This window comes from Chelon labrosus (assembly GCF_963514085.1).
Source record: "Chelon labrosus genome assembly, chromosome: 10".
In the NCBI taxonomy this organism is placed as follows: Eukaryota; Metazoa; Chordata; class Actinopteri; order Mugiliformes; family Mugilidae; genus Chelon; species Chelon labrosus.
In genome coordinates this window covers 11,122,759-11,138,378 of record NC_140360.1, presented here as the reverse complement: position 1 = coordinate 11,138,378, position 15,620 = coordinate 11,122,759, and the positions used below count along the sequence as shown (strand labels likewise).

Sequence of the window (15,620 nt, the reverse complement as noted above, 5' to 3'; positions counted from 1 at the left end):
TCTGATTTTTTTTTAAGTGGCAGCACACATACTGTACATAAGGTGTACTGTACATAAGGTGTTGGTCTGACATGTGATTAAGAGCTAACACCTCTTAGACACACTGTAAATGTAGATCTTAAAACTGGACTTTAATCAGTTTCAGTTTAGATTTTTGCATTCTGCTAGCAAGACCAACTGAGTCCACGCTGTAAAACTCCCATAAAAAACTCCTGACAATGACCACGCACATGAAATTGCAGTTAATGGATAACAGATTTCAGTTAACATCAAAAAAGAAGTTTCCATATACCTTGAAAGTGTACGAAACAGTTGACCGATATAAACAAACTTATTGCTAATTACACCGATCAAGTAAAGTGGAAAAAAAAAAACACAATGTACAAGTGGTGGAGGTTGCACGTATTGAGCGTTTCTATTATTTAGCCTGCCCACTGACTAAAATGGGGTTGCCGAAATAATAGAAACATGTGTCAGTACAACAAAATACAATTCAGTAGTAGTACAAACTACAGCCTGCAAAATGAAAACACAGCTGAATCAACATTTCTCATTTATGCTAAAAAAATTATAGTTATATTAGCATACATTCATTTTCACTAGTGTATCTAATGAAGTTGCTAATGAGTATAATAATACTAATCTGCAAAATAAATAAGTGATCTTGGTATTTCAAGTACATTATGGACACCATGGATATCATAAATACTCCAACAGGACTCTAGTATTGTTCTTTAGATCACTTCATTTGCAAATCTCACGTTTTATATTTGTATCGGTCCAAACAATGACAATTTGCAAATCATTTATTACTCTCCTGCAAGCCCATCTCGTCCCTCCGTCGATAATATCGCGATATTTAACGCGAGCACGTCGGGCTGAAGGCTGAAGGCTCGGCTACGAGCTTCGTGACGCGGGTGAAATGCGCGTGAACCGGCGGCGTCGCCTTGTGAACGCGCAAGAGCAGCAATGGCCGCTTTGGATCGGCGAAATCCTAATCTCGACGACTTTATCGGATTAAACTGGAGTTGTTGGGCAGACAGGGGGAATATTTTACCATCGGACGGTGAGTCGCTCTCTCCTGCCCCGCACCTCATACACACCGTGTTGAATATGTCACCGTCCTGTGATTTATTTTTGTTACATTCACACGGAGCGGAATGAAGCGCAACCCAAACAAAAGACCCGCTGGGTCCTAGTGCAGGAGCGGTTTGCTAACCATGTTAACTGGCAACAAATAAAAACACAATAACTCATTTGTTACTCACCTTAACTGAGTAATATCATGAAAACACGTTGCGGTAAGCACTATGTTAGCTGTTTATCAGAGGACACTTATATTCATCGTTGGCATGTCACGTATAAACAACAAACAAGTTACTTAGGGATTTGTGCAGCTTGCTAAAAGCAAAACAGGCTCACCAGCTGCGTCTGAAGCAGATAACAAAGACAGGCTACAGGAATGCAATACCTCAACATGTTGTGTTTATGAATTCCTCTTCAGGTGGGAATAATGCTGAAGATGGCAAGTGTGGCATGAAACGCTCTGAGACCACGACGCTGGGAAAAGAAGGTGAAGACTGTGATTTATGAAGCTCAGTAACTCTATTGGATGTCTCCTCAGGTAGAGGCGTCAAGTGTCATTCACTTTATTATTTATTTTTTCCTCTTTCTCTACAGATATGCATATATTTGGCCACTGCCCAGCACATGATGAGTTTTATCTGGTCGTGTGCAGCCACTGTGGCCAGGTGGTGAAGCCTCAAGCCTTCGAGAAGCACTGTGAAAGGCGACACGGTCCCGTCACAAGGATGTGTGGTCGGTCACCTGCTCAGGCTCCTCAGCAGCGACCTTCAAATGTTAACTCCCGTGTAGAGAGGCAGAAGGATGCCAGGTGCCATGAGGGTGCCGCCCCGTCCTCAGCATCAGCCCCGACCCAGCAACACAAAGCTGCTAAGCCCCGCAAGCAGGCAGTTAGGTACTGTTTACAGATGTTTGCTCCATTATTAGACATTTAAGAGATGTCCAACATAATTAACTTGGTTATATTAAAGAGCTCTGTTCTTTTGGCAATCTTGTTATCTGCTTACACAGCTTTGTTGAAACATACAAATAGCATTTACCGACACCTATGCTCACACATACAAGGAATTTGTATTGGTGTTCGGTGCAATAAACTTAAGACTAAGTTGGAAATCGGAACAAAAGAATATATGGCTTGTAGAAATAAGAAAGAACTGCTTTACGCTGCTTGTTTGCAGCTGTAATATATCAGAAAACCTGCTGGTGGAGCCTCAAACACATAGAATGCCCTGCTATTGGATTCATGTTAGAAGTTTTTGTTATTTGAGAGTTACACTAACATGTGTTTTGTTGCATAGTGATGAATCTGAATTGCTTTAATCTGGTACGTTAATTCTAAAGTTTACATCTGCAACTACTTCTGCAGTTTATCTTCAAAAAAGTCTTCCAAGGAAAACCCTCCCCTCCCACGACACTCCTCCTCCTCCACGCCTTGCCCCAAGGTTGATGCACGGCACTCAGGACCCCTGCCCCCTGGTGACTGTTCCTCCTCCACTTCTCTGCCCGAGAAGTCCTCTGTGCCGGATTCAGCTGCTGGGCAGTCCAGTGAGTCTCATTGTCCTCTGAGAGGAATGAGAACCTACAGTCGGATTTACAAAAGCATCAACAGTAAGTGACTTCAACTTTAACTTCAACTCCTGCTTCTTTCTTATCTACGATATGTATCTGAACTGGAAAAGACTGTCCATTTATAGTGTTGGTTTGGGTCAGTGTGTATAATCTGCTCCCAGCCAGCATGGATCATGGATCATGCTGACCGTCTGTGTCCTGTTCACACTAACTGACTGCTGTGTTTTTTTTACCCACACAGAAAAAGAGTGTGAGCTGAACAAACACTGCAGAGTCGTGGATCCAGAAAGGAAGAAGCTGTTCAGCCGGGAGCTTATCAGCACTGTAAACTCTCAGTCCATTGACATTTAACCCAGTGTCCTAATTCTCATTATTGATCATTATTAACATGAATCTGAGTTTAATACAGACACGTGGAAGATTTTATCAGTTCTTTCAGATAAAATTAAAAATCCTCCTTGTTGTGCTGCCCTTTCTTTACAGACTGATTCTACTCACCAGCAGCAGAAAGCAGTGGGAAAGGCTACGGCCGCTGATCAGCTGGCAGTGGAGCAGAAAACAGCGTCCACAGGTCCGGACATGGAGCAGCTGCTTGTCAAATCAAAACACAAAGATAAACACCTGGAACCTCTGAAAGAGAAAACAACAAATCAGGGCAGTAAATGCAACTTCAATGGCAACTGCCACCTTCTCAGGTAGGAAATATGTTTTTAACGTGTTAACAAAGTTAATTTGAAACACCCAAATACCTCTACACATTATCTGTATACAATAGGTATTGATTACAAAAGTAGTCAGCAGAACGTTAAAGTGTTTAAATAAAGTGGCTAAATAAAATGATCAGTTAGGATGCTGTACAAGCTTTTACATACCCCAAATGATCAATATGAATATACTTTTTTGACATCCTCAAAGGGGCTTCAGCTGTAGTAGAGCATCAAATCTGCCAGAAACGTAACAGAAAAAGTATTTTTTAAACTAAAAACTCATCACCTGATGTTTCCCTTAGTGGGCCAAACGTGCACAGAACAAATGTAGTTATTTTAACCAGAGCGAAATTATGCAATAAACATTTGCATGGTTATTAAATGCTGATATTTATATTGTCTTGATTAAACGAACAAACAGGCATTAAATGGAAATGAATCATACAGATAATCATCCGTCTGTATGGAGATTATCATACAGATGGTAGTCTATGTGAGTACTTCGTTTTACACCCAGAACTTGCCGTTAGTGGCCTGGTTGCTCATTTTTGTAATGTCTTGCCTTGACGCAGGTCCAGAATTCCTTCTGAACTCTTTCCAGAGGAGGAAGGTAATGGCACCGTGGAAGTGGACGTTCAACCTCCGTATCCTTTCAACCAGAACCTCCCCTCAAGTGAGGACAGTGAAGAAGACGAGCACGAGGAAGTCACAGACCTGCCTGCTACACCCTGGCACCCCAAACCTCTAGGGGTGAGTACGCAAACATGTAGAAGCACAGCTCTGGCTTTGGGTTCAGTTGGATTCTCAGACATGTTTTGACTGTTTTGAGAATGAAATCATCATTTTAAGAAGTCGTGACTTCTAAATGTAGAGATGTAAAAACTTGCCTTTTCTCTAAAATAGATTGGACACTTACACCCCTATAAAACACATTAGTGTAACTGTATTTATCGAAGTGTTTCTCTTTCATAGCTCTGCACTTTTGGATGTCGCACACTGGGTTGCAGCATCTTCACATTTGACCGTCGTTTGCACCACCTGCGGTTTGCCCTTAGCGCCATGTTGGACCGCCACGTCGATGCACACTTGTGGAAGTGAGTGTTACTGCTCTATATTTAGTAGAAATGTCACCTCTTTGAAAGCAGAGAGGTGAGGTATATTGTAGCTCAGTGAGCTGGAAGACATTCAGCCACAATCCAGGATGTGCTAGTGTCTGTCTCTGAACTAGACTCTGAATCTACTGAAGCGTTCTGCAGCTGAACCTGGATTCTTCTCTCCAGAGATTAACATGTCTTTCGAAGTCGTTTATTCCCCAAAAGTTCATCATACAACGGTGTTACATACTTAATGGTAATTGAATGGACGGCAGAAACACCAATACTGTTTTGACAGTAGCTGTCTTTGCCTGTGGGTTGACAAAGTTTCACTGAGGTATACTGTTTGCATTTGATAAGAAATGGCAGACTTGATCTGTTACTCTTACCACCACATCAACAGACAAAAACCAGATAAAACCAATAGTGTTTATGTCTGCAGTGTATTTAAATGTGGAAATTTAAGAAGTTAAACAGGCAGTTGTGCAACTGCAACAACAGGCTCTTAGCTAATGTTTGGAGGATTCAGCCAAACATGTTCGTATGATGCATTTTGCAACAAAATGAGGCAGCAGCTGGTCCACACCAGAAGGAAAGCAGTAAGAGAATATATGTTTGGAGGGCTTTTATAAATTTCCGTGAAATGCAGGAGCTTAATCAGCATCGTGATATTCCATTAACTTCCAGGAAAATGCCTCGAGTATCTTCGGGTCTCAGGTCACGCCATGTCACACCTCCAACCGTAGGAACACCTGTCAGGACTGGGGACAAACTTTCCAAATCCACTGGCTCCCTCTGCCTTGAGTCTACCTCACTGGGACAACTGGAAACCAAAAGTAGTCAGCAGAACTCTCACGGTACCAAACGGCCTTATTCCACTACCTCTGCAAGCCTTGGGTCCGGTAGACGGTGCACCCCTGCTGGGCGATCCACTAAGGCTCAACGGAAGGAGGTGGAGCTTATGCAAGATGCTAGTGCAGCACAGAAAGCTGCCAAGCTGTCAAACAGCGGTGCGGACAAAGCCGCCAGATACATCAGGGACATTCCACTCGATGAGAAGGACCAACCACACATCCCCTCTTCTCCAGGACCAGCCAGCGGTACCTTCTCACCAGGAAAAAAGCCATGCCCTCCTCTCCCCCTGAAGACTGCAGAGAAACAATTGTCAGATTTAGAGAAGTGTTCCCCTGTACCTGCACCAAACCACCGCTCTGTCCACAGTAGAGGGAGGCGTCCAGGGCTTCAGCAGAAAGTGGTGGACTACAGCAACAAGGGTCTTCCTCAGAAGCGCAAAGGTAGCAGTGACTCACTGCACCTCGTCTCCTCCAAGTATAAAAGCTTCTCCTCCTCTTCTCGCGCCGGCCTAGTCTCCTGGAAAGGAGAGAATATGGAGGATGTGCTGACATGGGGCTTGGATAAAAGATCAGACCCCTGAAGACCTGTTTGTTGGCAGCATGTTTGGTAAAATCATGAAACGGACTGCGTACCATAGTGTTTCTAAAGATGTTGATCCGTACCTTTAAAAAAAAAAAAAAAAAAAAAAAAAAAGAGATAAAAACAGACTATACATCATCTTGATTTGAACTTGATTTTCTTTAACAACAGTGAATGCATTTGTGAGTAACAGTTGTTGTTTACATGTCATCTTTGCAGCCAATAAAAAGGCCAGCCTTAAAAGGACCAAGAGGCCTGCTGCATGCCACAGCTGCTGCCGCTTCTGTGGTTTGACTGTCTGTGAGTGTATGTACATGTGTGTATGTGTGTGTGCACGCATGGGTATGTGTCTTTTTTTTTTTCCCCCCATATTTATTTATCTTCATGTTTTATGCACACAGGTCAGGAATAAGTTTTTGTGTGTTAATTGCACATTTTCTATTTTTCTACATGAATAAATGTCTCAGTTGATTGTTTTTGTATACGCATACCTCAGTCTGCTCATCATGCTGCTAAAGTCAAAAGACTCATCGTGGCAGATAATTAAAACAAAACAAAATCTTGAACTTCTAATGCCCTCAGTTTTCTGTTATTCCACAGTTGTTATGTACCGATGAAACATTAAAGAGTTTACATTTACTGAAGTCATGGAGTGTGTTTGAATGTTCTGCTCAACCTTTCCCATTTTGATAAGTTTCAGTTTCTAACACTAGGTGGTGCTGTCTATCTTATATGTGTTTGAGGCCCATTTGATTAGTGGTAGTGGTAGTGTGATACTATTGAGAGATATTTGTGGTATTCTGATCTGACGTGAGGTCCCGGGTTCGAATCCATGGGCCGACTGGGCCTTTCTGTGTGGAGTTTGCATGTTCTCCCTGTGTCTGCGTGGGTTCTCTCCGGGTACTCCAGCTTCCTCCCACTGTCCAAAGACATGCTCATTACGTTAATTGGTGATTCTAAATTGGCCGTAGGTGTGCGTGAGTGTGAGTGGTTGTCTGTCTCTCTGTGTTAGCCCTGCGATAGACCGGAGACCTGTCCAGGGTGTACCCCGCCTCTCGCCCGATGACAGCTGGGATAGGCTCCAGCAGACCCCACGACCCTTCACAGGAATAAGCGGTTACAGAAGAATGAATGAATGATCTGACGTGTTCCTGGTAAACACTAACTTGCCAGTTCATTAGGTACACTAGTAATGGATACAACAGTCTTGGACTAAATCTTATCTTCACAAAGGTTATAGTATTCAATATATGTTTAAAATAACTAAACTTTTCATTTTGGAGGCTGCGGTTTGTAGTACTATTGTATTGTGTTGTACCGACACGTTTCTATTATTTTGCCTTTTTAGTCAGTGGGCTAAATAACAGAAACACTTAAGTGTTTAGTTCAATCCAATTTAACAACACCACAAACTACATCCTCCAAATATGATCATCCAGTTGAATCACCTTCTGTCTGACGCCGTTTCAAACTAAACTGTGTTGGTCTTAATGACCATTCATTCATTTTGTGTTTCTTTGGTTATTTACAGTGCGTTAACGCCATCTACTGGCCACTTGTGGTAACAGTCACAGAGCGGGGTTTAGAGCAAGAATGTTTCTTTTTCTACACTTTACTTAGTTGAATAATCAGAGTCAAATCTATATCTATAATCAAAAACTCTTGACTCCTCTATTGGACATTAATGCTCATATAAAGGCCAATAAATGCCAACATTTACATACAGCTATGTACTACCTGAATGTGCCGCTAGATGGTGTTACATCGTTAGTGGTGTTACTTAAAAAACAGGCCTTATGTTGAACTTTAAGCTGTTTAAACTAGCTGAATTAACGCAGATCTTTTATAAACCCATTCAAACTTTTATATACTGTTCAAGTTAAGGAAAAAGGATAATTAGAGTAATTTGATCAACATGGAAACAGTTATTTCTTACAGAGAGCTTATACATGACACCCTCCATCTGTGTGGCTCTTTTTCTTTTTGCTAGATTGAACAACAAAAATATCCATTAAATATAAATTCATAGGTTTATGTCTGAAATGGTAGTTCTGTGTTTAGTCACAGTAAAGATGTCAGAATGTGTCAATCCTCATTAAGGCACCGAACACAAAGATTTCTATGCAGAAAACAACAGGAACACGTTTCTTTCAAACATTATTTCTGATAAAAAGTAGGAGACAAAACGGAGGAAGCAATACAGAGTGTAAATCTTGATCTTTTTATTAAGTCAAATGATATATCTGAATTATTTTTCTTTAATGCCTATTGATTTCCACCTATCCTGCAGCCAGAGAAGCTGTTACGCGTACCATGCAAAGCCATTCCACTTTAGCTGCAAGACCTTTCAGTTTTTAATGGCAGTGACCGATCATCTCATCTTTGAAGCAGTGGTCAATAAACTTGGTGCTTTTAACGCCGTTGAAAGCTCCTTTCTTGTCCTGCAGACACTTGTAGTAGCACTCACTGTTACAGCAGTAAGCTTTTAGCCTCACTCCGTCATGGATGTTCCCATAATTGCTACTTCATAGTCGGATGATTGTAGTTGGGTGCCGGGCAGTTAGAGACCATCCTCTTCCTCTTTGGTCCGTGAGTTAGTATTACTGTAAATGGCAATGGGGAAACTGCACACATCTCAAACCTTTAGATTTTTGTTACGCTGCAGTTATGAAAACTTTTATCAAGCCTCATGATCCTGAAAAGAGTTTATTTGCCCACTGTCGTGAAAAGCCGCTCATAAGGGTTTCAGGAATTTACTGGTGTGGTGTGGCTGGAAAATTTTCTCTACATCCCTAGTTATTACTTTAAAAAGACAGAAATACAGTTTATTTGTCATGTATGCTGGAGAATGCATCTACTTTCAGCTGCTCCCTATCAAATCTGACATATCTGACGAAGCACTGTGTTTATAACGGCGTATGGCTGCGTATGACCAAAGTCAAATACTGACTGAAAATAACTGGTGGCTACATTATCACTGCCCGTGAGGATGCATCATATCCACTCATTTCTGTTTCCATGCTGTTCCTGGTCCATGTACAAACATATTTTCTGTTTCGCCTCGTCCCCCATCGGTCAAGTGTAAAATAAGTCCTCTTTCGATAAAAAACTAAACCCCACCCAGCTAAAAAAACTTAACATTTATATCAAGACTTGAATGTCGAAACAGCTAACAGTAGCACGGCGGCGGACGAAATGCAAAATGAACACCAACATCGGATTATACAAGAACACGGTCAGTACACTGGTAGAACATAGCAGTACACATCTAATCAATACTGAACACAGAAAGTGAGTCTCAATACATATGTATACTTTATATATAGCTATATATAGGAAGGCTGGTTTGCTTTGGAGAGAACAAAGCCACTCTTCTCCTCTACGTTTGGACCTTTGCAATAGCACTTATTTTGTCTCTGTACAGATTTGCAACTTGTAATTTGAGTGATGACACAGGGGAGAAGACCACCATTAGCCCCAGCAGATTTAAATGCCGTGACACTGCGGGGTAAACAATGCTATCACACAAAGGTCTGGTAATTTGTGTAGCTGTAAAATATGTGTCCAGTGTGGCCAGAGAGCATTAGTAGGGAACATCACATGTATTTCATGAACGCGGGATCCCATTAGAGATGACAGATTCTTGGCCGACTGCAGCCGATCTGCGGCGACGCCAAATGTGTCTTCATTTAAGGTCATCGCGATATTTTTTGCCGCGCTCTGTTTCTCCACCTGGTATTCCAATGTGCGAGAGAGTGAAATGATTCACACGCCACCTTTCTGACAAGTGTGACTTCCTTTTTCTCGCCCACACAGGAGATGCTGCTGTGCATACAGCAACTGTGAATATCCCAACAATTTTGTGTAAAAACCTATTGCACCCAGAGACGTGTGCATCTTAACATTAGAGAGCCAAATTGATATTTAGTGGCAAGGTGTACGTCATTTCACATACCTCTCAGATATTATGTATATTTATAGCTATTTATTTTAGACTGGAACTCAAAAGCAGGAGGAATTCTTCAGTATTTTCCAACTCTGTGACTCAGCCCGAGTGCAGATGTTCAAAGAAAGCTCCAGGCGATTCCCTCATAAACAGATTGCAGACTACTTAAAGGGCATTGCTTTCATTGCCCAGTTGAATGATTGCTTTTGAACTCAAGTAAGGGCAGCCTCATAATGACGGAGGTACACAAACAAAGCAAACGCATCTGGGCTGAACTGAGGCTGTCAGTGTACATGGAGCCAGAGAGAATGGCTTTGTGTTGCTGTGACTCATGATAACACACCGATCCCATCCGGCTCAGAGAGACAAAGACGTGAAAAGCAGAGGGGAGCTACATCCCATCAAAAGATGCAATTAGCATTTACACCAGGCCAGCCTTGTCGTTCTACGACATGAGCGCCGCACAGTTTAATGAAATCATTCGTTCTCCTTTAAGCCAAGTCTCCTGTTTTAACCTTGTTAATGAAATATGCACAGCATACCAGGTGTCTTGCATGTTGAATTTAAATTAAATTTTACAAAAGATTTAATAATAAATGCAGAGACAAAGGGATCTTTTCAAAAACATGGGTCCCCTGTGTCTCTAGAAATCTTTCTCGTCAGCAGCTACAAACATTAAAATTAACTTTTTTCCGTGAACTAATTTACAGCCTCATTAATATTATTCATGCGCTTGAATTTTTGGAGAAAGTTACTCTAATGTTTACCTGCTAATACAGTATGTTCTAACTACCACAGAGCAAAACAGCTACATTTTCAGTGTGACAATGGGAACCGTCCATCTGATCAAATATTCAGATCTACGACATAATTTGTGACTCATGACAACAACTTAGTCTTTGTACATAAAAATATTTCAGGATTTGGTGTATGGTGCACATTTTTCACACAGAACACGTCCGCAGCTTTTATCATTGGCTTGGTTTTTAACTTCCAGATGTGTTGACTGACTGACAGAAACTAATGCTATAACTTCGCCAAGTCAAACTCGACAGTAAGTGGCACCTCGGTGGACAACAAGCAGAAGCTTATTCGTCCATGTAAGGACTCTGGTACCTTTCTGTATACAGAATTGAGACATTATGTTGATAATCATTCAAAACAAAATACTTCCCTGCTCCTAATGTGTATCTGTTGGAGGCGGTCCATGACTTTAATTGTGTAAGCCTGCAAAAGTTTATTTTGGGTTATACTGTAGATCTGCAGTAACTAAGAGGCAACTACTGATACACAATTCAGTTATTGGCAATCATCTGCCTCCAACTAGTTAACATTTTTGCACCATAGATCTATTTAAATTGAACCCTTAATCTAATAAAGGAAGCAAAGCTCCCTCCTACATCACTATATGCGACTAAGACTATGAATAAGGGTCAATCTGACTCTATCTAACTGCAACTAAGCATCAGCTATGAAGCAGGATGAAAATGACCTCTGGTAGCCTCTTAACATATTTGTGCTGCCGCTTTCTCAATATAAAAGACTAAACATAGCATGGATCCATATTTCCTTTATCCCATTCATATACTGCAGATCAGTCTGGGATCTCAATGTGGTATCATGGCATGCTGTTTCACTATATATATTATATATATATATATGATAGATAGTCTGACGTATTCATAGCCTGGTGACGTCAGTCCGTCTATCTGAGTCTGTCCCTGTGCTGATAGAGGAGGGGTATCTAAGCTCTAATGTTTACATAAGATGCAGCCTATTCTAATCCTTCATGATAAATACAATTATGAGCCAGCCATGGTTTCAATATGCTATGTGTGAACTATGTTTTTTTTTTTATCTAATTTCAATCTGTGCATTTTAACATATGTATTTCCCACACTTTTGCACTTTAATATCACTTCCTGAGTGCTAATATCAACAACATATTGTCTACTCTCATAAGACTTACAGTCTCCACTGTTCACTGCCATCCCTTCACAGTATAACTATTGAGTGCTACAGATTAAAATGCTGGAAAAGTCCTGCCTCTTGTCCTTTTTCGACAATGGGACAGTTTGTTATTTTCTCCCTTTGAGATCCTTCTTTCCTCTGGGTAGCAACTACCGACGAAAATCCCTCAGCCATTTTCTCCCACAAGGTCACAGTCACAGTTTACTTTAAATAAAATATGGCTGACATGGTACCATACACATCCCGCCGTGCCTTTGCCAGTCTCATCTCAGACCACCATGGGAGTATCTGAGAAGACGGAGCTAATGGACTCTGCTACTGACTTCTTCCTCTTCCCCTTCATAAGAGAACCGGCTTCTGCATCCAGCTCATCATCGTCCTCGTCCCCGTTGGGGTTCAGCTTGCCGTTCTGGCCCTGCAAGTCCTTGGAGTCTATGAACGCCACGTGCCTGTTCAGCTCGGCCTTGAGCGTCGGGTCACCGTGGGTCGGCGTCACACTGAGCATCGAGGAGTGGATGCTGTCCTCACCCTGATTCTTACCCTTGTTGGGGCAGCAGAAACAGCGACATGGTGTCAGGTAAAGGTACATAAGCACCAGCACCACACTGGCCAAGCAGCCTACCAAGGTGGTGTACGCTGTGTTCAGGGTCTCCCCACCCCCGTGCATGGTGAAGTTGTGAACTTTGAGCACCACATAGACAGTCTCATTGAAGGCCTCGCTCATGGCAAAGCAAGTGTAGGTCCCAGAGTCCTCAGACCTCACTGGACTTATCTGCAGTCTCCCATCTGATAAGACTTTGGCTGTCTGGTTGCGTCCCGGTATCACCGGCTCATTACCAGGCAGTGTCCAGGTCTTAAGCATGTTCCTGTGTTTGGTGTCACAGCCAAGGATCAGAGTCTGCTCCAGGAAAGCCTCTTCATCTGCCTCAACGAATGTGCTGCAGTTCATACTTTCACCACTGAGATCAAAAACGGCTACCTGGGTTTTTTGCGGAGGGAGAATACACGTGTAGTCGTCTTTAAAGTCCACAGCAGAGTTGAGCTTTCGAATGTACCAGTGGGCTAGAAGTGTGTAGAGGTCACAGCTGCACAGCAGTGGGTTATTGTGGAAGTAGAGGCTATTTTTAATCCAGGCAGGCAGCACCTCAATCTCATCAATGGGCAGCAACTTGATTTTATTGGAGGACACGTCCAGGAGGCTGAGTTTCTCCAGGCCTGTCTTTTCCTTCACTAGCTCCACGGGGAAGCGGGAGATTTGGTTCTGGCTGAGATACAACTTCTGGAGGTTGCTCATGCCCAGGAAGGCTGAGCGGTCAATCTGTGAAATTTGGTTATTGTACAGCAAGAGGACCTCCAGATTGACCAAAGGCTCAAAAATGAACTCCTCCAGCTGCCGCAAGTTGTTGGAGGACAGGTCCAAGTAGCGCAGGTGCTTCACATATATGAACGCCTCCGAAGACAGGAAGTGAAGACCGTTGTGGCTGAGCAGGAGGTTGTGGAGGTTCGGGAGCTTCACTTGGGTCCACTCAGACCGCAGCCGCGTTATGTCATTGTAGCTGAGATCCAGCACAGCAGTGTAGAGCGGCAGGTTGGTTGGGACGCTGGTCAAATTCATCTTGGAGCAGCTCACGATGTTTGAGGCACAGATGCACGTATTATGACAGTTTAGCGTTGATCCCGCCGCCTCCGGTAACCAGAGGGGTGTCATGCAGAGTGTGAGGAATAGGGCCCATGTCTGACGCTTACTCCAGTGAGGTAATGTTTCCAACAGGCTGTCACCTGTTCTGGTGGAAGGCTGCAACATGCTAGCAGTTGTTCTAAATCCCAGAGAGGTTTACTACGATCCCATTCTCAGAAGAAAAGCGCAGAAGAGCAGCTGGAGGATCCCCAGGGACATTGCTGACTGAAGTCTGAAAAAAGCAGAGACATTGTTCATAGATTTGTGAGCACATCCTGTACACATTCACGCAGTAAACATATTCAAATCACAAACAATCCACAGTAGAAAATCTCGCATTTATAAACGCATTAAAAGCCTACAAGCTGTCATAAAAAATGTAAACACAAGGGCTGCCCTACTACTCCAATTTAAAACCCAGACGTTTACGTCTCTACCTTACTGAATGACGGATCTTTTTACACAAGGACTAACACCAGACCAAGAACGCTGACTCTGCTGTTTCCATGCTCACCACTGATCTTTAGAAACACAGTCATAAAACATAAATGTACAAAACAGAAATCATTCTTCTTTTTGATCTTATAATATTCTTTAAGTACTGATTGCAAATGTGATCCCAAATCTGCCAAAATATACTGAAATAAAGCACCTGTGTTGTAATAGGTAGTGTTTGAGTAAAAGTCCTTCCCGCCTCTGTCGCAATGTGGATGCAATGTAAATGTAGAGAAGCCACAGTCTCTTTCCTGTCCATCCCTTTCCTCAACACAAAGTTTCCCCTGCAGTTCTGCACAATTGCGCGTCTTCCTTTAAAGCAAACACACGCCCGGTACTCACACTAACCCATGTGCATTCACACTCCTGCAAGACAAGCATTGATTTTCTTCCTCTTCCTATTTCCCTGTCGCTCCCTCGCTCTCTTTGCCCGTGCAAAGAAAAACACATCTGTGCACGATAACAACAAAAAATATCGGGAGATTAAATAAATAAAATACACGTTAATGTAAAGATCATTTAAGATTTCTTCCGTTATGTCACATTCTGAAATGCCCTTGTCCGTCTGGAGAGGAGCTGTGCAAACGTTGCATTGCACCAATCTGTTGGAAAACAAAACGAGCACAACATGGAAACGTGAGGCGAGAGATGAAACCAGATGGAGACCGAAACCGGAGCGAGACTCTTACCTTTCACTGGCACGAAGCGACGCTGGGTTTCAGTAAAACTGCTCCTCGTTTGTTTACCATGGAGCTGCACGCAAAACAGCTCCCGTCTGACTGACCGTGTCCTCTGCTGCTGCTGCTGCTGCTGAGGACGATAGCGGATGCGGGGAGGAGGGAGAGCACTAGAGGTCCCCTCGCCAAAATAATCCCGGTCCACGAGGCATCTAATACCCGGTGCAAAATTACGAAGACAAAAAAAAAATAATCAGGATTACGTAAATATCAGACAACGCACGCTGTTTCAACTGAGAACCATCGATGCAGTTTCTAATCAGCAGTCTTTGATTTCAGCGGGACGTATTGCTCCGTGCACACGCAGCCGCGCATCCGTCTTTCCCGGATAACTGGCGCATTTCGAGCAGGTCCGGCTCTTGTCTGCTCTCATTAGCAGCCATGGAGACCATTAAGATAGGGCAGTCTGTAGCTGACAGGCTTCCCGTGGCTCCTCATAGGCCTGCTGCTGCTGCTGCTGCTTCTTCTGCAGTGGTTGACGTGTTTCTTTTTCGGCAGCGGCACTGCTGTCAAACCCAGAAGGCGCTGTTGGTAAAGTGACCGCACCAAAGACGCACTGAAACCCAATCAGAGTGAATGGAGAAGTGCGCACCGGACAAGGAAAGGCAATATTTTCTTTTTAAAACAGAAGCATTTTGAATGAAATATCAGACTGGTTGCAGGTTAAAATGTCAAAAAACCTTATAAACAAACTGACTGGTGCATTTTTCTGTGCGCATTAATGGTCTCCTGCAGTAGGAGAAAAATATATATTGATCTTAATGACCGTTTGACCTTTCCCATCATTACTATAGGCCAAGCTGTACTAGATTTTCATATCCTGACCCCTCAGACATAACATCTTTCCTGTGCTCTTTACAGTATGTGCACTTTGACGTCTAAACATACAGCAGACTCAGCGACAAC

The 15,620-nt window shown here is 42.8% G+C and overlaps 2 protein-coding genes across 2 annotated transcripts; one reads left to right on the top strand and one right to left on the bottom strand.

Moving 5' to 3' along the window:
* The first annotated feature begins 957 nt into the window (after positions 1-957).
* Positions 958-7,084, top strand: atxn7l2b (ataxin 7-like 2b). Its single transcript, XM_084554071.1, has 9 exons — positions 958-1,066; positions 1,505-1,573; positions 1,681-1,978; positions 2,450-2,691; positions 2,894-2,976; positions 3,136-3,347; positions 3,932-4,109; positions 4,332-4,453; positions 5,141-7,084. The coding sequence occupies exons 1-9, from the start codon at positions 970-972 to the stop codon at positions 5,886-5,888; spliced, it is 2,049 nt and encodes a 682-aa protein (XP_084410197.1). The 5' UTR covers positions 958-969; the 3' UTR covers positions 5,889-7,084.
* Positions 7,085-10,586: 3,502 nt separating this feature from the next.
* amigo1 (adhesion molecule with Ig-like domain 1) lies at positions 10,587-15,168 on the bottom strand. Its single transcript, XM_084552889.1, has 2 exons — positions 14,667-15,168; positions 10,587-13,714 (listed from the first exon to the last, which is right to left on the bottom strand). Exon 2 carries the CDS (start codon positions 13,606-13,608, stop codon positions 12,073-12,075), a length of 1,536 nt encoding a protein of 511 aa, XP_084409015.1. The 5' UTR covers positions 13,609-13,714; positions 14,667-15,168; the 3' UTR covers positions 10,587-12,072.
* Between the last annotated feature and the right edge of the window lie 452 nt (positions 15,169-15,620).